We start from the raw sequence: 26,081 nt of genomic DNA, 5'->3' as shown, positions 1-26,081 counted from the left end.
TTAGTGCGAATGAGAAACAGTACAGCTCTGGGAAACAGGGACCTGCGGCTCCTCATACAAAGAAACAGTTTCCAGATGACCCAGACATTCCACTCCTAGGTATTGTTGAAAAACACAAGTTATCTGTGTAAGTTTTAAAGCTTTTATTGGCCTTATTTAATGACTCCTGAATGAGGCAACCTGTCATCTTAGCAAATAGAAAGGGGCTCTGGAGAGCTGTACAAAATGGGAGGTTTTCATGGAAAAGGGAAGAGACACAAGAAGTTACTAGCAGAGTGGATCTGGTTTCAGGTAAGGTCGCCTTCCAGGGCCTATCAGAAAGTTCACTCAGCCAGGAGACTCCCAGCTGCCGGGTGGAGCTTGCGTTCCTGGGTGAGGCTGAACTGTGGTTCTGTCAGCTGTTACGCCCGTTTGATGACGTGGGCTTGGCACAAGCGACTCCATTCCGGTCCTGCTGCTTCGTCAACAGCATCTAACAAAGGAACTGAAAGCTCAGAAGGATACTTGTACACAAATGTTCGCAGTAGCATTGCTCACAACAGCCAAAAGGTAGCAGTCAGCATGTCCACTGGCAGGTGAGGGCATGAAAAAAATATGGTCCAACCATGCCCTGGAATATCATCCAGTATTTTTTTTTTAATACTTTATTTATTTCTTTGAGAGAGACAGCGAGAGAAGCCTGAGCAGGGAGGGGAGCACAAGCGGGGAGGGCAGAGGGAAAGGGAGCAGCAGATTTCCCACTGAGCAGGGAGGCTGACGCAGGACTCGAGCCCAGGACCTGAGCCGAAGGCAGATGCTTCACCGACTGAGCCACCCAGGCGCCCTGTCATGCAGTCTAAAAAAGAAAAAAAAAAAAAAAACACTGATCCATGCTACAGTGTGGATAAACCTTGAAAAGCTTATGAAAGAAGCCGATCACAGAAGATCACGTATTGTATGACTCTTCACACAAAATATCCCAAAGAGGGAAATCTCTGCACAGAAAATAGATGCGTAGTCGCTTAGGGCTGGGGTTGGGGGACAGGGAGAGAGGGTGGAAGTAGCTAAAGGGTACAGAGCTTCTTTTGGAAGTGATGAAAATATTCTAAAGTTGTGGCCATGGTTGTGGAATTCTGTGAATGCTAAAAGCCACTGAATGTTACACTTCATATTTCAGTAAAGCCGTTAAAAAAAAAAATACACTGAACTCTTGAAATAAAAATGCCATTTTTTGAAATGGCCTCCTGTGGCTACCACGTGGGACAGCACACACTGCTGAAAGAAAACACCACAAAAATCACAGCTTGCAGGGAACACAGAGACTTGCAAGAATGAATTCTGAGAAATCACTGGAAAAAATAAGCGTGCCCAAAAATGACAGAAGCAGCAAATCTTGACAAGTGAGTTCTGCAAAACCCGGCCAGGGAATCTTGCCAAAGAAGGCAGCTTCCAAAGAGACAGGGGCTTCAGTGAATAATTCAAACAGCCACCCCAGTGACCACTGAGTCAACCCTTCCAGGTGACCATGAAGTCGAGAGTGACGGTACTTCCAAGTCTTGGCCAACATCGGGTAAAACAGCTCTTCCCAGGCCCTGCAGGCCGCTCCAAGGACAGTCTGGCAGTTGACACTGAATTTACAATGTACACACTAATCGTGTCCTAGGGCTGAAAGAACACGGAGTCGTGTGTGCCACACTCTGAAAATCCATACAAACAACTGGGGGTTTGAGTGGCTTTGCAGGGGCCCGACTGGTGGATAAGGAGTCCTGGTTTTCACACGACACCATGTGGGGCTGCACTTTGCCCCACTGTTCTCAAGAGGAATATTCTCAAACGGCTACTCAAGTCACGTGAGCGTTCCAGAGAAATCGAGACTTGTAAGCATGCAGCTTCCCAATTAGAGTCGCCAAACTGGTCCGTTCCTTGCCTGGACCCCTCTGGCAGGATTCCGGAGCAAGGACGGGCAGTTATGAGCAAAAGCAAAATGCTGAAAAAACAGACTGAAACACCACCACCAAGACAACAGTTAAATAAGTCATGTCGTGCATAGGGCAGGGGTAAGGACCTAACCACACCTCCGTGCACGGCTGGGACTCGACCTCGTGTGAGTTTGCCCTCCAGGGACACTGGCAACATCTGGAGACAATTCTGGTTGTCACCAGTGGGACTGCTACTGGTATCTGGAGGGCGGGGGCCAGAGAGGCAATGAGTTTGAGAAACCCTGATGTATTATCAACACTAAATCGGATGGACATTAAGGAGGGCTCACTGGGTATTGTAGGAGACGGAAGAATCCTTGACCTCCACCTCTGAAACTAGTCATACACTATCTGTTAACTAACTGAATTTAAACTAAAAAACAAAAAACACTAAATCCGAAAAATCCCATTGAAGGAAATGAAAAAAAGCTGATGATGGATATAGGATTCCATTATAGTAGTTAAGAAAAATAAAAAAAAAAAATTACCCTGTATAGGGGCACATACACACACGCAGGGAAAAAAATGACCCTACACAAACATGGACTAAAAGGGTGGGTACATGCCGAATTAGAATGGCTCCCTCCCGGCGCGCCTGGCTGGCTCAGAGGGTTAAGCCTCCGCCTTCGGCTCAGGATCCAGGCCCGCGTCCAGCTCTGCTCAGCGCCGAGCCTGCTTCCCCTCTCTCTCTGCCTGCCTCTCTGCCTACTTGTGATCTCTCTTTCAAGTAAATAAATATTTAAAAATACATAAATATAAAAATATAAATATATATTTAATATAATTTAATAGAATATAAATATAAATAAAATATTAAAAAGAAAAAAAATAGGAATGGTTCCCGGCAGGGAGGCCGGGGAACACCAGTACTGTTCCTGGTTTGCTTTCTATGCAGGTTATCTGTACAAACACCTGTAGCAAACACAGTACCTGTTAAAACCACGTACCACCTCCGCACTTGTGTTTGAAAATTATTTCGTGGAACAGCGACTGCACTAACAGTCTGGCTGCCTCCTTGAGACCCAGGAAATGACCCGGATCTGCACAACCCTTTCTCCAGGAGACACAGTACTCCCACCAACAGGACGCGCGCACACAGCGTCTCCGGGGACCGCGCTGAGCCCCAGCCCGCACCCCCCCGCGCCAGCAGCACCCCTGTAAGCCAGGGGTCAGCCCCGCAGTGTCTTCCCACGCTGTCAAACGTCGCCGGGGGTGGCGTCGTCCTCGGGTGGGAGGCCCTGGCTCGTCCGACCTTCACTTGGCCGAAGCCCCGGTCACGAGCGCGCGTCCCCCCGCTACCGAAGTCAGGGCTCCAGGACTGGAACACGACGATGCCCGCGATCGCGCGCGGACGTACCGACAGCAACCGGCGCCTGACGCAGCACTCGTCAGCCTGCCGGACGCAGGGACCGCTGCGAACCCCCGAGGCCGGGCTGCAGCCCCCGTACCCGCCCTTCCCGCAGCCTGGCCGGGCCCCAGCGTCCCGGGGGCCGGGGAGCGCCCCGCCCCGTCCCAGGGCCCTCCAACCGGGCTGGGCTCGCCCTTTTACCCAGCCTCGGCTGTCGAGCAGGCACGGGGCCGGGCCCCGCCGTGGACCCCTGGGAAAGGCGGACGTCCCGGGCGAAGGGCAACAGCCACCCCTTCCCGCGGCCCGGCCGACGCTTCCGCTACCGGTTCCAAGGCTGCCGGGAGCGGAAAAGGAAGCAAGTGGGTATCGGGATTGGTGGAGCCTCAGTGATGGGCGGGGAGAGATGCATCCTCCAATCGGCGAGCAGAGAGATGGTAGTTCCCCCCGCCCTCTGGAACGCGACTGGGTCCAGTCCCTGGATCCGCCCCCTTCGGGCAGGTCTGAAGCCAGAATGACACTTGGGGCGTGGTTAAGACTGGGCCCGCCTCCCTCCCCCGGAACCCGGCCCAGGGGCGTGGTCGGGGCGTGGCCACTGAACCTTCCCGCAGTATCGTGAACGCTCGTTTCCCCGCACTTTCGGCTCCGGCGTGCGGCTGTGAGGATGCGTCGGCGCCGCTGCGCCTTTTCTCCGGGGGCGCCTCCGGTTTCCCCAGAGCTGGGTCCTGCTCTGTGCATTTCTCTGCGCGCCGATTTCTTCCCGGCGGGCGCGGCCTCGTCCCGCATGCGCCGCGGGTGTCGGGTCGTCGGGGCGGCCTCGAGGACAGCTCGCGGCTGCCCCAGCGGGTGCCGGGAGGCGTCCGTCCCGCCCCTGCGCCGGGGCAAGTGCAGAGCGGACACGACGATCCCTGCCCGCGCCCGTCTGAGGTCGCTGCTGGGGGACAGACACGGTGACCCCGTCCGAGGTCGCCGCGGGGGGAGGGGGAGAGATACAGTGACCGTGTCTGAGGTCGCCACTGAGGGGAGAGACACGGCAACCGCATCTGAGGTCGCTGCTGGGGGACAGACACGGTGACCCCCGTCTGAGGTCACCGCTGCGGGGACAGACACGGTAACCGCGTCCATGAAGAGCGCGGGTAATAAACACAAGAACATGCCCCAGTGCACATGGGAGGGAGGGCAGCGCCCACGCCTTCTGCTGCGCCTGGGCCCTGCGCCACTCTCCGGCTCCCACTGGGGTGGGAAACAAAGGCAGAACAACAATGACCAGATTCCTTGCTCTCTAAGCCCCTTGCCAAGCCCTTGAAACAGTGACACTCCTCCAGGGACACGACTGCCTCAACCTTGACACTCTGCTAAGAGCAGGCGGTAGTCCTAGCCTGACCCCAGGATCCCGCAAGTCTGCTTCCTCAGGGGCACAGGAGGGGCTGCCTTCAGCTCAGGTGATGATCCCAGGGCGACGGAACCCACACAGAGCTCCGTGCTGGGCGGGGAGCCCGCTTCTCCCTTTCCCTCTCCTCCCCCTGTTTGTGCTCTCTCTCGCTCTCGCTCTCTCTGTCAAATAAATGTTTTAATTTTTTTTCCTTTGGAAACTTCCTTTATCTTTAAATCCCCCGTATGTGTTGGCAATCACCCCCCAAGCGTATGGCCCATCCATACGCATCTGAAGGGTCTCATGACTAAGGTCTCACTAGACAGTAAATGACCCTTTCCCAACAACAGCCCCCTCAGGGACCTGGAAACCTGGCTTCCAAAATTCCTTAGAGACTGATGCTCTCCCTAACCCCCTCTCATGGGGCCCTCCTCATGACCCCTGTGCTGTGCTTTCTGCCCTCGGGTCGTGTCCTGTGCTTTAATAAAACCACCTTTTTACACCCAAAAGTCTCAAGAATTCTTTTGAGGCCCTTGGCTTCGAACCCTAATGTTGTTCCTACATCACCATCTCTCCCAGGGAAGCCCCCACCCTCCCCACACCCTCCCCACATTCCCAGCTCCCTCTTTTGGGGACCAGCCCCAGCCTTTTCCAGATTCCAGGCTGGATGCTTCTGCTGGGGGTTGGGGGCTGGGGCAGGCCTGGGGACTCTGTGGGCAGCTCCTGGCTGTGAGCCGCCATCTCAGGGACTGGAGAAGCTCCAATGGGCTACACTGGCAGCTGAGATGTGCGGGGGACAGCTGGTTACAACTGCGTTAAATTAACAGGCTCCATTTAAGGCGACTTGAAAATTCTTCCAGGGCTTCCTTTTAAGAACGGGCCTGTCTACTCACAATCGGTGAGTTCGCGGTAATACAGTGCGTGCAATCGCTTCTCAGCCAAGCGTAGACCTGAGAGCAGGAGTGGAAACTCAGGAACTCGAAACATCTCCAAGAAAACCCAGAAGGGAAATCCTCGTGATCTGGGGCCCGGCCGATACCTCTAAGGTAGTCCCCGAAATGTGACAAACACACACAAAGAAAAGATCAAGGGGGTCGTTAGCATTTTAAGTATTTGCGCTTTGAACAACGCTCCGAAGCAAACGAGGAGGCAAGCGGCAACAAGGAGAAAATACTGGCAAAACACAGACCGACAAAGTGATTGTATCTAGAACCCAGAAGAAAGTCTTTCTGCGGAGAAAAAGTGTGACCACAAGAGGGCGCCCCTCACCCTCAAAACTTCCCGCAGAAGCATTTCAGGATAAAGGGGCACAGGTTGCAATGTAAGCGCAGAGTTAAGAGGGGGCTGCCCCTAATTTGTGTGTGTATACACACGCACGTGCACACACACATGCACACACGCACAAGCATGTAGCTAGCCAGTGAACGGTCAGAGAAAAAGGGAGAAGCGATTCTAATTGTTTGCAACCGTTTTCTTCCATTTTTTGGCCTGTCCTTGGCTTCACTGCTGGTTTTCAAGAAAATAAAAGGTTTTCCTTCCAGGAATTTTAGAATGGTTTCTCTGCCGTTGAAAACCGCAGGTCCCGAAGAAAGCCATTTCTCCGAGTCACCTGGACCCACTCCTTTTTCTTTTTCATGCCCAATGCTAGCCTCACCTTTTTTTCTGTAGGGCTGGTAGGATGAGAGCAGGGAAAGTCATTCATTTCACTGCACAAGGTCGCTGCTCCGAAGCTGCAGCCCACAGCTCCAGCCTCTCCGGGGTATGGGCACGCCCATGGCGGCACCATGGATCCCCGTAGTGTGTCTCTTTTTGCCTGAAGGTTGTACGGGGAGAATGGCGATTCACCTGCAGTTGTACGGAAGCGTGTTCACTTTCTCTCTAGTGGTCACATTTTGCAAAAGTAGAGTTCAGCGTCCCAGCCAGGGTATTGACATTGATGCGACCCTTCCAGTGTGTGTGTGTGTGTGTGTGTGTGTGTGAGTGTGCGTGTGTGTGTGTGTGTAAGCTCCATACACTTACCGAACCAGGTAGCTTCATGCAGCCACAGCCAAGATCCAGAACACTCGGGACACCACAAGGGTCTCCCAGAACACCCTTTATATTCACTCCCCCTCCCTCCGGGCTCTCAGGCCACCCTCTCCCAGCAGGAAGCTTTCTAAAAAGACCCTCACTCTCCGAAGAATCCCTAATTTCCCCTGCTCCCCCATCTGCTGGGCTGGGGCTCAGAAATCTGTATGTTTACAGAGAGGGTCCCAGGGCTGGGGTGGCAGAGGAACAGGAGCCTGGACCCTCCAGTCCTGCCTGCCAGCCAGCAGGTGCTCAGAAGAATGCTGGGGTGTCGGAAAAGCAGAGAAACCCGCTTGAAATCCGGGCAACCCTTAGGCCATGGGACCATCCACAAAATGAAGAACGATGAATTAGAAGCCATTAAAAAAATGGGGGACACCTGGGTGGCTCAGTGGGTTAAGCCTCTGCTTTGGCTCAGGTCATGGTCTCAGGGTCCTGGGATCGAGCCCTGCATCGGGCTCTCTGCTCAGCGGGGAACCTGCTTCCCCCTCTCTCCGCCTGCCTCTCTGCCTGCTTGTGATCTCTGTCAAATAAATAAATAAAATCTTTAAAAAAGAAAAATGGCTGTTTCTTAAGACTATATTGTAAGGACGGGCGCCCGGGGGGCTCAGATGGCTAAGCCTCTGCCTTCAGCTCAGATCAAGATCCGGGGGTCCTGGGATTGAGCCCTGCATCAGGCTCTCGGCTCCGTGGATCTGCTTCTCCCCGTACCACTCCCCCTGCCTGTGTTCTCTCTCTCTCTCTCTCGCTGTCTCTCTCTGTCAAATAAATAAATAAAATCTTTTTTTTTAAAGGATTATATTGTCAGGAGAAGGAAAAAGGAAGAAAAAGGCAACTGAACCCTGAAGTGAGCCCCCACGTGTCTGTGAAGTGGTGAAGGAGAACGTCCCTGCCCAGGAGCAGGGGGAGGCCCCCGCGCGGCCCCGGGAGGGACCCCGAGCCCGCGACGCGCAGGGAGGGGACCAGACACAGGAGGCCACACGGGGTGTGAGTCCACACGTGTGACACGCCCAGACCAGGCTCCTCCGCGGGTGGGAGGGGCTTGTGGGGGCCGGGGCTCAGGGGGTTGGTGACTACTGATGGAGACAGGTTTCTTTTTGGGGTGAGGGAATGTTCTAGAGTGGATGGTGGTGTGGTGTGTTGCACAACCCTGCGAATGTACTAAAAAAAATACTGAATTTTAGGCTAACTAGGTCAATTGCACGGTGTGGGAATTACAGCTCAACGAGTTTCTTATGAAACCGATCATGAGCAAAACAGAGGAAGAGGAGGCTGGAAATCTGCCCCCTGGAGCAGCGGCGTCCCAGGAAAGTGCGCTGTGAGCTACACATGCAACGTAAAATCCCCTAGGGGTGCCTGGCTGGCTCTGGGTTCAGCACGTGGCTCTTGGTTTCGGCTCAGGTCAGGATCTCAGGGTCCCGGGATCGAGCCCATTGTGGGGCTCTGTGCTCAGTGCAAAGACCGCTTGTCTCTCTCCCCGCCTGCTCCTGCTCTCGCTCTCTCTCCATCTACCTCTAATGGGAATAAGGAAAATCTTTCAAAATTTTTTTCTAGACACACTTTTTTAAAAGAAAAAAGTAGGGGCGCCTGGGTGGCTCAGTGGGTTAAAGCCCCTGCCTTCAGCTCAGGTCACAATCCCAGAGTCCTGGGATCGAGCCCCGCATCAGGCTCTCTGCTCGGCAGGGAGCCTGCTTACCCCCCACCTCCCGCCTGCCTCTCTGCCTGCTTGTGATCTCTGTCTGTCAAATAAATAAATAAATAAAAATCTTTAAAAAAAAATTTTAAACAAAAAAAGAAAAGAGTAAAATTAACTTTAACAGTATATTTCACCCAATTGGTCTGAAATAGTTTCCTTTCAAACATAATCAGTATGAAAAAATACTCGTGAGTATTTTACCCTTTTTTTGGGTACAAAGTCTTTGAAATCCCCAGTGCATCACACACTCGATTCAGACACTTAATCGTCTCTACAAATCCTTGATCTGCGTTCAGATGTCATGAAACCCACCGGCAGACAGTTAGAATTGCATACCCGAACTGTTCCAAACGGAAACATTTTCCTATATGTTTGGGGTGACCGCCTGGTCCTGGTTGGCCCCGTACACCCTGCCGGGCATGCCGGGACCCTGAGCCACCCTAATTCAGGGTCCTTTTTAAAATCTAAACTTTTGGAGCGCCAGGGTGGCTCAGTGGGTTAAGCCTCTGCCTTCAGCTCAGGTCATGATCTCAGGGTCCTGGAATCGAGCCCTGCATCGGGCTCTCTGCTCAGCGGGGAGCCTGCTTCCTCCTCTCTCTCTCTGCCTGCCTCTCTGCCTGCTGGGGATCTCTCTCTGTCAAATAAAGAAATAAAATATTAAAAAAAAATAAAATATAAACTTTTAAAATTAATTTGTTTATTTATTTATTTTAGATTTTCTTTATTTGACAAACAGAGACAGTGAGAGAGGGAACACAAGCAAGGGGAGTGGGAGAGGGAGAAGCAGGCTTCCTGCTGGGCAGGGAGCCCCATGCAGGGCTCCATCCCAGGATCCTGAGATCATGACCTGAGGTGAAGGCAGACGCTTAAGGACTGAGCCACCCAGGCGCCCCTAAACTTTAATCAACTCAAAGAAAATGAGACGCCCATGTCCCCGGTTCCGTCAGCACATCGCTACAGCCCCCTGAACTGTAGAGCCCAAAACACGGCGGTGTTTACGGGTCACGGTGTTTATGGTCACGGGAACATCAGTGCCCATGGTCCACGGTCCACGTAACTAAACTCGATGGTAAGGGAGGGAGGCGGTCGGGGAGACAGGGTTCGGTGTGACGGAGCAAAGCCATCACCACGTGGAGCTCCTCGGGCCCTCGTGGCCAAGCCTCGGAGAGCGGGGCTCTCCACTGGTCTCTGCACCTGCCGCTCGGCGTCTCCAAGGAGCGTCCTAAAAATGTGGGTTCCTGGCCCTATGGCAGACCCCCTACATCAGGAGCTCTGGGGGCTGGAGCGCAGTGGTCTGTGCTTCAACAACCCCCCAGGCCATCGTGGTGCCCGCCAGCTGGAGAACCACGACTGTGGCATGAGCGGCTGAGGCCAGGGAGCCCCCCCGAGGACACAGAGGCCGGGACGGTCATTTTCCGTTTGAAATCTTTGGGTCTGTTTTGTGCTTAGAAGCAATGCATCCGTGCAGTTCTTTGGAGGGACTTTTTTTTTTTTTAAAGATTTTATTTATTTATTTGACAGACAGAGATCACAGGTAGGCAGAGAGGCAGGCAGAGAGAGAGGAAGGGAAGCAGGCTCCCCGCTGAGCAGAGAGCCCGATGTGGGGCTCGATCCCAGGACCCCGGGATCATGACCCGTGCCAAAGGCAGAGGCTTTAACCCACTGAGCCATCCAGGCGCCCCTGGAGGGACGTTTTAAAAAAAGTATCAGTAGACAGTGACACCGGAAAGATGGATAGGCAGAGGGAGCCCCGGGAAGGAGAGGTCCTCACCCACCGCAGGGACGCAGGGCCGGGACATCCCAAACCCACCGGCGTCCAGTGTCAGCGGACGGGCAGAAGCGAAGCTCCGGCTTGCAGCAGGGAGCCCGGGGCCCGGTGAGGACCAGCTGGCCACCAGGAGACGCTTCTGAGAAGGACGAGGGTCCTGCCACGGGGAATCCCCTCATTCAGAAGTTTCCCCAGTGAGAGCCGTGGAGCAAGTCACGCCTCATACACAGCTGGTGGGACGGCAACACGGTGCTGCCACTTTGGGGAAAAGCCTGGAAGCCCCAGAAGACAGTGGACAGACCCGCTGCCACACCACACCTCGCGGCTCCACGGCGAGGCATCGACCCCAGGGACACACAGGCATCCACCCCTTCCCACACACAGACCTGCGTGGACGTCCGCCACGGCTGTGTCCGCCGCCGCCCAAACTGCAAACAGGCAAACCTCCTCCCAGGGGAAGCCGGACACGAAAGACTCACACTTAGAAGCCTATGTGTGCGACGTTTCTAGAAAAAGAGATTATCCAGGGAGAGGAAGCTGGGGGGTGATTCATAACGGACCGGAGGGACACGTCCGAGGTGATGGGGATGTTCCAAGATTCGGCTGTGGTGATGGTTGTGCCACCGGACAAATTTACTAAAGATCCTGCGCCAGCGCAGGGCGCGTGGTGAAACAGGTGACCCCACGGTCGGGAAAGGACGCGGCGACGGCGCTGTAATTCAAGATGTCGCCAGCAGAGGGAGCCGGAGACCACAGGTTCGACCCCGAAGCGGCCTGGGCGCGGGTCGAGCGGGGGATCCGTCCTCCCCGCTGCCCACCTCCGGAGGCGATGCGCTGGACCCTCAGGATAGGCTTCTGCGGCCTCTCCCTGCCTTGGGGGCTCCCTTGGGGTCAAGGCCACTGCCTGCCTTGGGATGACATCGCTGGGATGAACACGGGCCGCTGCGAGTCCGCTGGGAAGCCAGCCGCAGCCCGGGGCCCCGGTCACTCCTGGTCCTGACCGGACCCGAACTGGCTGGATGGGCGACGGTCGGAAGCCGGGACGCTGGCGCCTCGTCCAGGGCACCTGTCTCTGCCCCGGGTCCCAGGGGAAGGCTCCCTTCGAGGCAAAGTGTGAATTGGAACACGGATAGGACAAAGAGCTACGTGCTCGCAGGTCAGAGGACACCCTGGTCACCACCCCCTGCCCAGCCCCGATGGGGAAGCGTGTCAGAAGTGTGCGGGTTCCGGGGAGCGGGGAGGCGAAAGCCGCGTTGGACCCCACAACTGAGACACAGACATTTGGGGAAAATAAGCAGGAGAAAGGCCCCTGAATGGGTGCGTGTGTCACCCACCCAGCAGCGACACGCACACGCGTGTGCGCACACACACACACACACACACAGGAGAAAGAAGAATCAAGTACAACAACAAAGCACCGGCTGGTGAGAAAAACAAAAACCCACTAGGTGGTGAGTACGGTCAGAGACGCCCCAGGAGACAGTGACCCTGGACAGGCTCTCACTGAGATTTTCAAATCCGCTTCTGGCTGGCAGAACGCATTCGCCGGGAAGGGGGACAGAGCAGCTGACGTGCAGACAGCAGCTGGTCAGCGCCCCCAGAAGTGACCCAGCAAAGCCACGCCCGGATTCCTGACCACCAGAAACCCTGGGAGACGGGATCAGGGCTTTTCCTTGAAGCCACTAACTTTGGGGACACTTTGTGATGCCACGGTGGCTACCTAATACATCTGGGCATCTCCAGAAGTGACAGCTGGGTCCGGGGATCCAAAAGGCCGCTTGCGGGACGGATGCACCTTCCTCCGAGCTTGGGTCCTCCGGGGTGGCGATCCCCCACCTCGTGCTGCGACGTGGGCCGTTCGATGGCAGGAACCTACTTAGATCTGGGCATTATGGCGTCAGGGTTACGAGGGTACATCCCACAGCCAGATGACCCGGGTTCAAATCCTAGCTTAGCCTCCTAGTCGCTCTGTGACCCCGGGAGGTGAGTTAAGCTGTCCAGATTCATGGCAGATGGGGGGGGGTGCATCTATTCCATTTTTCTTCTGAGCCTGTCGAGAGTAGAATGGTGCCCTTCAAAAAGGTCTGCTTGGGTCCTAATTTCCCAGTACGTGGGAATGTGACCTTACTTGGAAATAGGATGATTTCAGGTGAAATTGCTAGGGTTGAGGTGGTACTGGATGGAGCAAGGCGGCCCAAAGTCCGGGGACTGGTGTCCTACTTGCAGAAGGGACTTTGGACACCAGACACACACCGGGGGAAGACCCAGGACTGGAGGGACGTGTCTAGAGGCCGAGGGACACCAGGGATTGGTGCCCCCACCCCCAACCGGAGGAATCCTCCCGGGAGCCTGCGGAGGGAGCAGAGCCGGCGCTTGGGCTTCTGGCCTCCGGATCACAACAGAATAGATTTCCGCGCCGTTTGAAGCCACTGGCATGCGGTCATTTGTCAAAGCAGCCCCGGAAATGAACACGAGCCTCTCTCCACCAGATGGCAGAAGGCAAACTTCGGTCAATTCTGGGTAATTCAATAAATTCACTTTTCCTGGGGCCAAGTCTAAGTTCAAGGGCATTCCAGCGGCCTCTGAGGGCGGGGTGGCTGAGGGCCACCCCACCATCCAGTACCCATCACCCGGCGCGACCACGGTCTTTCCTCTCGGTCATTCACCCACTGACTGGACACCAGGGTCCTTCTGCTTACAGGCTTTCTGCACCTGCTGCTTCTCCTCTGTCACTTGTCTACCGGGGGCCGGGGGGCCACTGGCATGTCCTGGGGATGGGGGAGAGAACAGGGGTGTCAGGGGATGGAAAATGGTCACCCCTTCCCTGCTGCCACCACCACCCTGTGGTCACTGCATGGCCCCTTCTGTACCCCGGGGCTTTCCCTTGAGCCTTCGCCTGGCCTGCACCCAACCCAAGTAACCCTAGGCCTCCGGGGGCCTGGTCTGAGGTCGCCAGGGCCTGCCAGGGAATTCCACAGCTTTGGAAATGCAAACCCTTCTCTTCCAGACCTGGGGCCTCCAAGGCCACAACTCAAAAGCCAAGAAGGAAATCTTTGCTGCCTCCCCTCCTTTCGGCTGTGCCCTCAGCCCTTCCAGAGGGCTCAGGAAAATGCTTCTGACTTGTGCGCGGACCTAGACCTCAGACCTGTCCCGTCTGCTGGAACTTTCTGCCGGCGTGGGAATGTTCTAGATCTGCACTCTCCCGTGGGGATGGTCATCCCCAGCCCAAGGACCTGAGTTTTTAATTCTGTTTCCTTTTCATTTGTTTTAATTTAAATAGCCACAGGTACCCAGCGGATACTGGGTGAGGCCGCCGTGGATAAGCTGGTGTACCCAGCAACCACGGGAGGAAGAGAGCCAAGTGCACAGAGGGAGGCAATTAGCAGACCGTCTCATAAATAAAATACGCTTCAATTAAGGGCCAGTGGAGGGATCGTGGGTGAAAACCTTTCTTTCTTTCTTTTTTTTTTTTTTTTTTTTTTGTGGCTCACACACAGCAGCCCTCACTTTGCCCTCCATAGACTGGCCGCAAAACCCCAGTTGTGTGTTTATATGAGAACCTCTGGGGACTGCATCCCGAGACCTGAACCGGCCGTGCGCCCCTCCCCAGACAAAGCACAGAAGAGGGGCAAACAGAGCATCCTCTTCCTCCCGTGGCTCTCACCCCAGCCTCCCTCCCCAGGTGAATTCTGAACACAGCAGGACTTACAACAAGATTAGGGCCAACTCAAACCGTGTTTGGAGAAAAATTAAGTAAGGGAGAGGCGGGGTAGTGGAATTTCATTTTTAAAAGGGATGTGAGGGGAGGCCTTCAGAAGTGGTGACCTCTGAGCAGGGGGGAGCAAGCCAGTGGCTGTCAGGGGGAGACTATTCCTGGTAGAGGAGGGAATGGTTAGTGCAAAGGCCCTGCGGTGGGCAGGTAGGCATTGCAAGCCGGGGCAGAGCACAAGTCTAGAATCCCAGGACACCCTCCTACAACCCCAGCCCCTTCTCTTTCTATCCTCCCCAGGCCTGGAATACCCACCACCCCTTCCAACCCTGGCCTTGAGCCTGGATGAGCTGTGCCAGTTTCAAGGCCTCTGCAGTCCCTGCATTTGGTTCTGGGATCCTGGGCTTGGGGGACAGCTGGGAGAATTCACCTGACAGAAATCCAGAGCCCCAGGCTTGTTGTCGATGAAAGGGAGATGCTAAGTTTTCCCCACTACAGGGGCTTGAAGCTTCCTTTGAGCTTCCTGTGGAAGCACTGGAATGAGGGCTAAGGTTTCTGCCCAGAGGCCCAGCCCCACCCCTAGCTCTAAGCGGCTCCCACAACGTTAAAAAACGGTCCAGCTTTTCACTAAACAATGCAACTACACGCCGCCCAGCCCCTTCCCAGGTTGCACCCTCGGACCCCAAGCCCCAAGCCCTTCTCCATATCCTCGCCCCAGTCTGGACCCCAAAGTGCCTTTGGCTGTGCACGCTGCTCTTCCCCACAGCGGTACCGCAAGGGTTAAGCGCGGGCGTCGGGCGCCCTGATTGACAGCCCGGCCGGCGGCTGGGGAGAGACGACCAATCAGCGAAAGAGCCCGCGGTCCACGTGGGTAAGCGGCCTCGCGATTGGCCGGTGCCTGCAGCGGCCGCCCGCGGAGTCCGAGCCCACGTGCAGCTGCTGCTCTTTCATTGATCGTCCTCGTGGCGCAGGTGGCGGCGGGGCGGGGCGGGGCCGGGGCGGGCGAGGGCGGGGTCGGGGCTGGCCGGGGCGGGGCCCGACGGGTCAAAGGGTCCCCGGGAGGAGGGGAGGTGTGGAGGGGCTTTCGTTCTGGGCCTGAACTCCGCTGACCCTTCGCGGTTTCCTCCTCGCTGTCCTGGGCCTCCATTCTAAGGGAGGTGAGTAGGCAGGCGGGTCTCCTGGAGGACCCCAGCGTCCCCCCAGGCGCGGGAGGAGGCTGGAAGGCCGTGGAGGGGAGAAGCGAAGCAAAGAAGGGGCTTAGCGCAGGAGTGACGGGGTGGAGAGAGGTCTCTTTCCTCCTGTCTGGAAATTCCTCCTAAGTCACCTGGCCAACTCTTACTCATCCTTCAAAACCCTTCCCAGTGATCTTCATCCATGCTTTAGGAAATTGTCTCAAAACCAAGGTTGAGTTTTGGCGTCCTAACCTGGGGTCCCCCAGCGGTGACAGTTCCTGGCAGGGGGTGTGAGTCTTGTCACGTCTCCTTCCACATCATAGAATGACCTCCCCGGAGCCCACTACTAGCTGGGGCAGCCAGAGGCACCAGAGTTTGACAAAGGAACAGAGGGTATATAGGGCACCCAGTGGGGTGCTAGAGGTCAGGGAGGGGGTGGGCATCCGGGACTGGGTCCTGGAGGGGGACTGGGGGAGATTGGGGGGGGGGGGGATTGGGGGGGTGGGACTGATTCTGTCCCTGGCTGCCCAGATTTCTGCTCTCAGGACCTGCATCTCTTCTTGTTATTTTAGAGTCCTTGGGCCCCCTGCCTGAAAATGACCTCTTGGGGCCATCCTAGCCCCCAGAAGCACCCTCCAGGGATGATGGGGCCCCCAGGAACTCTGGTGAGGAGGTCATTAACCCCTGTGGTGGGGGGTATGAGCCTGGAAGCTGGGCTCAAACCTCGCTCTCCTGCTGATGGAAGGACGCAGGCAGGTGGCCAGGCCTTTGGCTGCAGGGCTCCAACCCACCACACCTACTGACAGGTGCCAGGGCACTTTCTTTTTAAATTAAACCTGCCTCTCATCACCCAGGTGTTAAAACACATGACCACATTGTCCTTGCTAGTATTTTGCAAGCAGAAGCCCCTCTCCTGCCCAGATGACCCTTTTCAATAGTTGGGGCCGGGCCGGGCCAGCTTCTTTCTCTCTAGGGCTCTCCAGAGAGTCCGGATTTGAGACTTGAGGCCAAGAGGCAAAACGGAGGCTACTCCTTGGGGACTTAAGTCCCTTCAGGTTTCAGGAGGTCCCAGCGCACCCCCTGGGGGGGCTGGTTGGAGGTGTGGCCGGAGGGTGGGAGTTGGGAGGCGGAGGTGGGGGGGTTGCGGATCGCCTCCCTCGTCACCTTCCCAGGCTCCTTCTGAGCTGAGCTGTCGGGCTGTCCTGGATCAGCTCTTGCACGAGTTCCCCAGGTGAGGGCGACTCTCGGGGACTGGAGGTCCCCCTGTGGCCCACAGAGGGAGGGAGAGCCTCCCCTCTGGTCCCTCGGGGTGGGTGGGGGTTGGCCAGAAGCCCCTGGCCGGAAAGACAGAACTAGGAATGGGGGAGCCCAAAGCGAAAGGAAAGCCACCAGTACCCTCCTGGCCTTCATTTACATTTCCGAGTTGTCCTTGTTCAGCGTGAATTTACTTGCACTGATTATATGTTTAAAAACCCTGCACTTGCCTAATTGTGAAGGGGGTGCTGGCCGGGCCGGGCGGCGGCGGGGCTGGCTCCCAGGAGGCCTCCTGAGAGCTCCGCTGGGTTCTCTTCCCCCCAGGTTCCCCCCTCACCTGGCCGCGCAGGTGGAGAGCGTGAACTTGGCGGTGAGCAGCCCCCAGACAGCCTGGAGGGGCTGCTTCCTCAGGCCTTGGGAGGGGGGTTTGGGGACACCCTTTCCTCGACTCGGTTCTGCTTCCTCTGGGCGTGCGAGGTCACCCACGCAGTCTAGCTTCTTCGAGAGCCTTTTTCCTCTTGAGTGCTAACCTTGCTGCAAAAGTTAGAAATTCTGTATTTACGGGAAGCATTTCTTTGCCTGACGGCTCATCACAGAACCATAGGTAGCGGGGGTCCCTGCTCAGGAGGAGTGTAGGTGCCCATGTGGGGCTGTCTTCTAGAACTTTCTGCAGTGATGAGAATGTTCTAGATCAACTGTGCCCAATATGGCACCCGCTGGCCCATGTGGCTACTGAGAACTTGCAGGGGACTAAATTTTTAACTCGATTAAATTTAAATAGCCACACTTGACTAGGGGCCAGCCCCATAGACAGGGCACCGCTAGGGGGAAGAGAGAGACAAGTAAGTGGAGAAAGAGGATTCACAAAATGTAACCACTGTGAAGAAGACAGAAGATGGGGAGATGGACATGAGTCTAGGAAGGGCTTCCTGGAAGAGGTGATGTTGACAGGGAGATAGGGAAGGTGAGGAGGTTCTACCATCTCTGAGAGAGCTAGGAAGGGAGGGTATTCCAGGCCGAGGGCACAGCCTGTGCAAAGGCCCTGGGGCAGGACTGGGCCTGGGTGTGTTGGAGAAATGAGCAAGGAGGTCCCTGTGGCTGGAGCAGAGGAAGGAGGGGAGGGCAGGGAGAGGACAGGGCATGGGTGCAGGGCCCTGGTGGTTATGGGGAGCCTTTGAACTTCACATTGAGAATTGAATTGAAACAAGGGTCTCTCTGATTAGCTTTCACTCTGTGTGGTAGGGGATATTCCAGCTGATGAGCGTAGTGACCAGAGAGGGCGAGTGGCTTGCCCAGGGTCACACAGTTGGGGAGAAGCATGCCCGGCATGCGACTCCTTCCCCTTGTCCCCCTCCATCGCCCCCCCACCCCAGCTCCCGGTGCCATCCCTGCTGTTCCCTTGCAGCTCCAGAAGATCCGGCAGGGTCTCCAGGAGCATCACAAGCAGGTAAGTGGATCACCAGGACCCAAGGACGGGTACGGCTCCCCTTCCTTGAAAAGCAGGGAAAAATCGGGCGAGAGGTCACGACCAGGCCTGGTTGTGGGGACCCTTGTGGGGACACTGGGGAGGCCTTTTTACCCCTAAGGAAGTGGGAACCCTGGAGGGCTAAGGGCAGAGGGGGGCAGGACCTGACCTGGGATGCCCCAGGGATCCCTGGATCGCCTGTCCCCGTCCCCCCAACCCCAGGAGTGTCTGCCTTCCTGGCCCGCTCCCAGCTCCCCGTGTGGCTCAGCTGAAGCCAGGGCCCTTTCCAGCACTTTTTCGCGTCCGTTGCTTCCGCCGGGAGGGCCTGTCATGTGCCAGGCGCACCCGGATGACGGCCTTCCGGGCAACCGAGTGTTCTCGAGGGCATCTCCCACGTGAGCGGGGTTGGTGGGGAGGCAGGTCTGCACGGGCCTGGGTCGGGGGGGGCCGTCTCCCGGCACGGGGCGCCTTGCCCGAGCTGAAGCACGTCTTGCCGTCCTGCCTGTCCTCCCGCCACCTGGCCCCTTTCTCCCGGGCGCTGGCAGGACTCTCTGTCTGTGCCAGATGTGACTGGCGGAAGGCCAGGGCCGTGTGTGCAGCTCAGCAGGGCCCAGGGTGGGCAGCGCGGGGAGCCGGGAGAGACGGATCCAGAGTGAGGGGGGCCAGGAAGCAACCAGAACACGGTTATCCATTCAGAAGTCCTCTAGCCGTTCCCTCCCTGCCAAGGGCCGTTGTAGGCGCCAGGGAAACCGCGGAGAAGGACACAGGCGAACCTCTGCCCTTGGGGTGACAGGAGCTTGGTAAACAGAAGTGTCAGATGGTGAGGGCCGGACAAGGTGCGGGCGTGGGTTCTGGCAGCCTCGGGGGACACGGGGGAAGGGGTGTGAGTGCAAGCCCTGCCGAGAAGGTGACATCTGAGCAAACTCTGGAAGGATCAGAGGGCGGCAGCTCGCTGGGATGGGAGGCGCAGAATGGACAGAGGGCACAGCCCGTGCAACAGTCCTGGGGCACGACAGCACCTGCTGTGCTGGAGGGACAGAGAGGAGGCCCCTGTGGTGGGAGCAGTGAGGAGGGGACAGGGCAGGTGCCCTGGCATCATGGGGGCGCTGGAGCGGACTTGGGCTTTTCCACCAGGGAGCTAGGAGTCCTGAGGGCTAGGGCTGGGGGCGGGGGACCTGACTTGTGTTCATGGGCGCCCTCTGGAGGAGAGAGTCTGGGCAGGGCAGGAGAACAGGACCATCTAGGTGAGGAGCTGGTGGTGAGAACAGAGGAGATTGGGGGCTCAGGGGTGTGCGGAGGGGTGGGTCTTGCCCCAGATAGCCGCTGTTCAACCCGCCGAGACTCCCCTCTGTCCTCTCGCCTCTGTCTCAGCTCCTCGTTTTCCCAGCCTCCCTGCCGTGCATTTAAAATCCCAGCAGCCTTCCGTGGCCCTGCCTGCTCTGCGCGCTCCCCGGGGAGGGCCAGCCAGCCGGCAGGCAGGAGGGAGCAGCGCTTTTCATGCTGAGTGCGTTCAAGTGCTAGTAAATTGCGCATTAACGAGCCAGGGCGGGTCGGGGAAGGCTCCCCTGGGTCTGTGCTGCTGGGAGGCCCAGCTGGGGAACCCATCACCGGCTGCCCCAGGAGGCTGCCCCCCCCCCCCAGCCGTGGGCTCAGGAGGGGGGTCCCGCTGCCCGGCCCCTCTTCCCTCGCCATTCTGCCTGCCTGCCCAGGCTGCGGGAAACACGGCCTGGCCCCAGGTCCTCCTGACTTGGGGAAACTGGCTTTGCTACCGTGGGCCTCTGTTTTCTCCTCTGCAAAATGGGAACGCCAGGAGTTCCCGGAAGCTGGGACCCACCGCAGCAGGCCCTCAGGCCGCATTGCTTCCTTCCTTCTTTCTTGTGCATTGTGAATCGGGATGTTCTCCCCAGGCCTGGGGAGATTGCCTTGGGTGGGACCACTCTGGGGAGCTTCCTGGGGTCCACCACCGAGGGGCGTGCTTCCTTGAGGCCCAAGGGCGATGCTTGGGGCGCGTAGATCTCCGGTGGCCATGGGACACGTGTGTTATCTAGACTGAAGTTGACCTTCAAACCAGCACGTTTGGCGTGCTCCCCAGCCACGCGAAGCCAGCAGCTACCGCGTTAGACAGGCCTAGAACGTTCCGCGCTCACTAAGTAGAGTTGCGCATGCGCGTCCCCACACGGCTGCTCATCAGACCCAGACGGAGCTCGGTCTCTCTGCTCTGGATTTCTGGGGACACTGGCCAGGAGGCTCCCACGTCGCCGACCCCACCCTCCGCCCGGCCGCCGGGCACGCGCTGGGCACCTGTGCTCTTGGCGCCTGTGCCGTCCATGTGGGCGGCCCCTGGGCCGACGTGGCCGTTGAGCACTTGAGTGGGGCTGGAGACGCGGCATTTTTTTTTTTTTTAAAAGATTTTATTTATTTATTTGACAGAGAGAGATCACAAGTAGGCAGAGAGGCAGGCAGAGAGAGAGAGAGAGGGAAGCAGGCTCCCTGCTGAGCAGAGAGCCCGATGCGGGGCTCGATCCCAGGACCCTGAGATCATGACCTGAGCCGAAGGCAGCGGCTTAACCCACTGAGCCACCCAGGCGCCTTATTTTTTTTTAAGAGTTTATTTATTTATTTGACAGAGAGAGATCACAAGTAAGCAGAGAGGCAGGCAGAGAGAGAGGAAGGGAAGCAGGCTCCCTGCTGAGCAGAGAGCCCGATGCGGGACTCGATCCCAGGATCCTGAGATCATGACCTGAGCCGAAGGCAGCGGCTTAACCCACTGAGCCACCCAGGCGCCCTGTGTGGCCTGATTTTTAAGTATAAAATAAAGAGCTGTGACCCTCCCACGGGGTCCCCTATTGGCCTGCTACTGGCCCTCCTCCCCGAGAGGTGATCGCTGGTTTCTGAGTGTGCTCCCGACACCTAAGCAAGTGCAGTCGTCTGCACACAGAGCAACACAGGTACCGACGACTTTGCTTCTCGAAGCCATTTTAAGCAGAGGGGTGTTGAAGCTTTTGCTTGCTTTCTTTCTTTTTAACAATTTTGTTTATTTATCTGAGAGACAGAACATGAGTGGGGGGAGGGCCAGAGGGAGCAGCAGGCCCCCCGCTGAGCAGGGAGCCAGACACCACGAGGCTCATCCCAGGACCCCAGGATCGTGACCTGAGCCGAAGGCAGAGGCTCCACCGACCGAGCCACTCTGGCGCTCCAAGGCTTTGGTCTTCAAACCCCCTAAGAAAAGCAACTGGAGGGAACCCACATGGGACCCCGCCTTCTACCCCTTGAGGGTGATGGCCGGCCTTCAGGGTTCGGCTGCGGAGTTCTGAGTATGAAGAGCTAACGGGCTGTAGGCTCCGCATCCTCGTGAATCCACCCCCAGAACCTTCGAGGCAGGCCGTGTGGTGTGTCCCCAGTTCACACACTGGGAGGCCGGCTTGCTGGTCGAGGAGCGCTCAGGCCTCGTAACAAAGGCTTAGCTGGGATGTGTCCCCCCCCTCCCCTTCCCCATCCAGACGGAGAGCTTCCTGCGGACAGTGGAGACCTGGAGCCAGGCCCTGGGCTTCCAGCCTGCGGAGGTGGGTGCCTGGGCCCTGGAGGAGGAAGGGGACCGGCTCCGAGGCCCAGCCTCCCGTCCCCTGGCAACCCTGCACTTTGTGGGACAGGCCAGCCCCGAGGCTTCCCTGCATCCAGAGGCCGAGACCCCACAGCCCTCCGGGCTCCAGGGGCCACCCTTCGAAGACATCCTGGCCGTGAGGTCCTCAGACTGGCTGAGGCAGCCCTCCAGAGCAGGCGCCGGGTCCCCCATGCCGGACACGCAGTCCCCCTGGGACCCCGAACCCCGGTTTTGGCAGGACGTTCTGACCGAGCAGCTCTGGCAGATCTTTACAGGGACCCACAAGACGGACCAGCACCGCAGAAGTGAGTCTCCTTGGGGGTGGGGGATGGGGGTGGCCTGGGGACAGCCTGGGGACAGCACCACTGAATCATGTTGTCCTACTCTTCCCCCTGCCCCACCCCGTCCCAGCGACAGAGCAGTTGCCAGGCCTGGTGAGTAACTGGTACCCCGAGGCGGGGATCCTCAGGTTGGGGTGTCCGGGTTCCTGCAAGGTTGTCCACGGCTTCTGTCCTCCGTCCCAGGTGCCCAGAGAGGACTCAGGCCAGTGCCCAAGATGGGACTTGGGGCTGTTGACAAGTCTTAAGAGTCTTATCTATACTGCCTGGGCCTCCCCAAGGTTTTCCAGGTCTAAGACAACTGAACTGGGGCGCCTGGGTGGCTCCGTGGGTTAAGCTTCTGCCTTTGGCTCAGGTCATGATCTCAGGGTCCTGGGATCAAGCCCTGCATCAGGCTCTCTGCTCTGTGGGGAGCCCGCTCCCCCCACTCTCCCTCTGCCTGCCTCTCTGCCTGCTTGTGATCTCTGTCAAATAAATAAATAAAATCTTTAAAAAAAAAAAAAAAAGACTGAACTGAACTTGATCTGAACCGATCGCCCCAATTCCCTTGGGCAGGAGAGCCAGGACGCAGGACCACAGGACTCAGGACTGGAACCACCACGGAGCCGAGATGCTTTGGGTAACCCCAGAGCCGTGAGGGGGCACGGGGTGGGGGGGCGGAGCCTGCCCCCAGAAGCCTGCACCTGCCACTCATCTGCCTTGTCTCCACCCAGTGCCCAGCCCACCCGAGCCCTCGCCCAGCTCCCCCGAGGGCTTGGGAGAAGAGAGCGCAGAGCCAAGCCTGCCAGGCCTGGACACTGAGGGGACGCTGTCCCTCCGCGTGGCCCAGGTGAGGCCCCTTCCCCAGCTGCAGCCTCCATGAAGGCTGAGAGGGCTGGGGCGGTGGGAGCTGACACGGCTCCGCATGATCCCGGTCCCACCGCAGGCGCCTGCTGGGAGAGCCTACCGGTTCCTGAAGCCCATGTGAGTCTCTGTGTTGTCCCTGCTGTCCTGTACCTCCGTCCCTGGCAGAGGGGACAGGGAGAGTGTGTCTTCTCTCTACCCCACCGCCCTGCTACTGTCCTCGGTACCCAGAGCTGAGGGGGCTACTTACAGTCAGGCCGGCGTCACCGTCTCTCCCCACATGACTAGCTCTGGGTTCCAGGGATTTGAGGAGAGAACTCCTACAGAAAGAGGGTGTTGAGGGAGATCCAGACCATCCCAAGCATGTGGCTGGAGGCTGGCGGAGCCCCGGGGGATGAGAAGGCTTTCCTGGAGGGAACGGGCATAATGGTTAGGGTCTTGACAGATGAGTAGGAGTTTGCTAGGACAGAGCAAAGCGTTCTAGGTGGAAGGCGGTGATGTTTGGTTCTAGGAGAGGGAGAATCTTCGAAGGGGCTTCCCCGGGGGGACGTCAGTGTAGTTGGGAAGCCGAGCCTGAGTGAAAACCCCACTTCTGAAGAATGAAGCTGCTCAGGCTTGGTGGAGGGGCCCCTGCGGGCAAAGAGACTCACAGGCAGGCTGGTGACCCTGAGGCCTCCCCTCCCAAGATGCTGGGACCCTGAGGATTTCGAGGACACGTGGAAGAGACCAGATGCCCTGCCCTGGCAATCCCAGAAGGCGGCCATCCCGCGCAGAGCGGAGAAGATGCGGACGCTAAAGCACGGGGAGCCGGTGCTCGCCACGGCCGTCAGCAGCTGCACGCGACACGCGTTCACCTGCGGCCGCGGCGGCGTCAAAGTGTGGAGCCTGGTGGGCGGGGGGCTGGAGGACCGGCACCCCGAGAGCCACCTGCGTGTACAGGTAGGGGAGGGGCTGGCTCTGGGGCAGAGCTCGTGGGAGCCGGGAGAGCCCCGGCCACCGCAGAGGACGGTCACCTGCCCCCGTCCCGCCCCAGACCCCCCAGGCCTACCTGCGCACCTGCCTGCTGTCCCCGACCAGCACGACCCTGCTGACGGGTGGCCACGACCTGGCCGGCGTGAGCGTGTGGGACCTGACCGCGCCCTCCCTGCGTGTGAGCAGCGAGCTGCCCTGCGCAGGCCTCACCTGCCAGGCCCTGGCCTCCGGCCCCGAGGCCACCCTGGCCTTCGCGGGCTTCACCGACGGCACAGTCAGGATCTGGGACTTGCGGGACCAGAGCATTGTCAGGTGAGGCCCAGGGGTGTGTGGGTTCATCCCAAAAAGCCCCTTCCGACCCCCGGCCCCGAGCAGGGATGCAGCGGTCCGAAGGCTAAAAGCCCCTGACTGCTTCGGTTTGCGTTTGAGAGAGTGGGAGGCCTGAGTTCAGACTGTGGCCGCCGCTTCCCCGTCGGTCACCGGGGTGTGAGTGGCTGAGTGGTGCTCCTGGGGCCCAGGCCCAGAGCCTCGGCCCTGCCCCCTTGCCAGTACCCCTTCTGGCCAGGGACCTGCCGGGGCCCCCAAACGGAACCAAGAGCATTGCTGTCAAAGACCAGAACATCTGGACGGGAGGGCTGGACACCTGCCTGCGGTGCTGGGACCTGAGGACCCCTGGGGAGCCCCTGGAATACCAATTCGAGTCTCAGGTGTGTGGGCTGGGCTGGGCCTTGGGCTAGAGAGGAGGTGGATGTTGGGAGGAGGGAGGTAGTGGGACCCCACGTCTGATCGGTGCTGGCAGGAATGGGGCAGGAGGAATGTCCTCCCCCCGGGCCCCGATAACGTTAGATGTGTCTATGCTCTGTACTGGGTGCCCATAGCCCCATTTAGTCTCTGCGATACCCCTTAAGGCAGAGAGGACCAACCCACTTTACAGATGAGCAAACTGAGGCCCAGAGGTGTGAAGTTGCTTGTCAGGGCCAGGAAGCCAGGAAGCTGGCCTGAGGTCAGCCCCCAGGGTGGGTCCCTGTGCCCCTACCACCTCCCAGGCCCGGCCGGGACCTGACCCGCCTCTTCCCTGCTGCCCCCCCCCCCAGATAATGAGCCTGTCCCCCAGTCCCCAGGAAGACTGGGTGCTGGTGGGCACAGCCAGTGGCCAACAGTGGCTACAGCCCACCCGAGGGGGCCAGAAGCACATGGTGGGCTGTAAGGACGGCACCATACTGGGTCTCAAGTTTTCCCCATTCGGTGAGTGGCTGGGAGGGGGCGGGGGAGTCCCCTGTGGCCCCCAGCCTCCCCTGGGGTCCTGCCCCACCCTCCCTGAGCCCCCCTTGCCCTTCATCAGCAGAAACCACTCAGTGATGCTCTCCACGGGGGCGTGAGAGAGGTGGGGTCTCCCTCTGGGCCCCAGGTCCCCAGAGGCCCTGCCCACAGCTGCCAGATTTCCCACAACCCTGTCCCCTCCTCCCCCTCCCAGGCCAGTGGTGGGTGAGCGTTGGGACGGATGACCTAGTCAGCATCTATGGCATGCCCAGGGGGACCGTGGTGTTCCAGGTACCACCGCGGGCCAGACGCGGGGCAGGGGGGTAGTGCTCAGCTCCGGGTGCTGGGTGCAGGGCTCCTGAGACGGACCGGGCTTGAGCTGCAGGGCAGAGGGTAGGGGCAGGGGTGGGTGAGCTCCCCTCAGCTCATCCTGGCCCTCCACCTTCCCAGGTGCCCGAAACCTCCTCCATCCTGTGCTGTGATGTGTCCCCCAACAACCGCCTGGTCGTCACGGGGTCAGAGGACCACGCCTCGGTGTACCAGATCACCTACTGAGGAGCCTGGCCCTGTCGTCCTGACTCAGGACCCCCTTTTTCTTTTTTTTTTTTTGTCCTTTTCCGCCAACAAGGTGGAGGGGTGGGGGGTGGTCTCTTCCCCACTGCACGGGTAGTAAAGCAATTGGAAGAAGCAGAGTGGGTCTGGGTGCGTCCTTTCCTGCCGCCCGCCCATCCTGTAGCGGTTTGCAGCCCAGCCCGGAGCCCACAGGCACAGAGACTCTCCTCAAGCTGCGGACCCCTGTTGGGAGTGGGGGTGCACGTGCACCGATTTCCCTGTCCCACTTCCCAGAGAGGGGGTTTCTGATCCAGGGATGGGGTCCCCCCTTCCCAGGATACCTCGGTGCATCTCACCTGGGGGTGAACCCATCCCTCAGGGGGGACATGTGGCAACGTCCGTGGACACTGGTGGTCATGACTTTAGGGGGTGCTGCTTGGCCCCCCAGTGCACGGGATGCCCCCGCCCCGAGAGTGACGGGTCCCATGTCGGCAGTGCCCTGCGGGGGAGGGTCGCCAACAGCTTCTCATCCAGCCTCTCCGCCTTGGCGGCTCTCACACCTTTGCTTACCTGCCCCTCCAGGGGGGCGTCCCAGGAGGTGCCCACCGCTCTGCTTTCCTTACCCAGAGAACTACCCTCTCCCCAAAGAGTGTCTCCAAAACTCCACCCGGGTGCGACTTGTTTCCCCTGGGGTCCCCACCATCTCCCA

The 26,081-nt window shown here is 58.4% G+C and overlaps 1 protein-coding gene and 1 long non-coding RNA gene across 2 annotated transcripts; one reads left to right on the top strand and one right to left on the bottom strand.

Annotated features, from left to right (window-relative positions):
- Positions 1-128: 128 nt before the first annotated feature.
- On the bottom strand, positions 129-3,599 carry LOC122909896. Its single transcript, XR_006385189.1, has 2 exons — positions 3,316-3,599; positions 129-472 (listed from the first exon to the last, which is right to left on the bottom strand). It is a non-coding gene; the product is annotated as an uncharacterized LOC122909896 (long non-coding RNA).
- An 11,417-nt stretch (positions 3,600-15,016) lies between these two features.
- On the top strand, positions 15,017-25,762 carry TLE6 (TLE family member 6, subcortical maternal complex member). Its single transcript, XM_044255463.1, has 15 exons — positions 15,017-15,072; positions 15,660-15,752; positions 17,747-17,788; positions 21,307-21,369; positions 21,457-21,712; positions 21,819-21,841; positions 22,301-22,364; positions 22,459-22,574; positions 22,671-22,708; positions 23,275-23,527; positions 23,622-23,872; positions 24,126-24,267; positions 24,655-24,805; positions 25,035-25,111; positions 25,271-25,762. The coding sequence occupies exons 2-15, from the start codon at positions 15,684-15,686 to the stop codon at positions 25,373-25,375; spliced, it is 1,650 nt and encodes a 549-aa protein (XP_044111398.1). The 5' UTR covers positions 15,017-15,072; positions 15,660-15,683; the 3' UTR covers positions 25,376-25,762.
- The last annotated feature ends 319 nt before the right edge of the window (positions 25,763-26,081 follow it).

Source organism: Neovison vison, chromosome 6 (genome assembly GCF_020171115.1).
Source record: "Neovison vison isolate M4711 chromosome 6, ASM_NN_V1, whole genome shotgun sequence".
Classification (NCBI taxonomy): domain Eukaryota; kingdom Metazoa; phylum Chordata; class Mammalia; order Carnivora; family Mustelidae; genus Neogale; species Neogale vison.
Note: the sequence above shows the minus strand (reverse complement) of the source record. Positions and strands in the feature narration are given on the sequence as shown.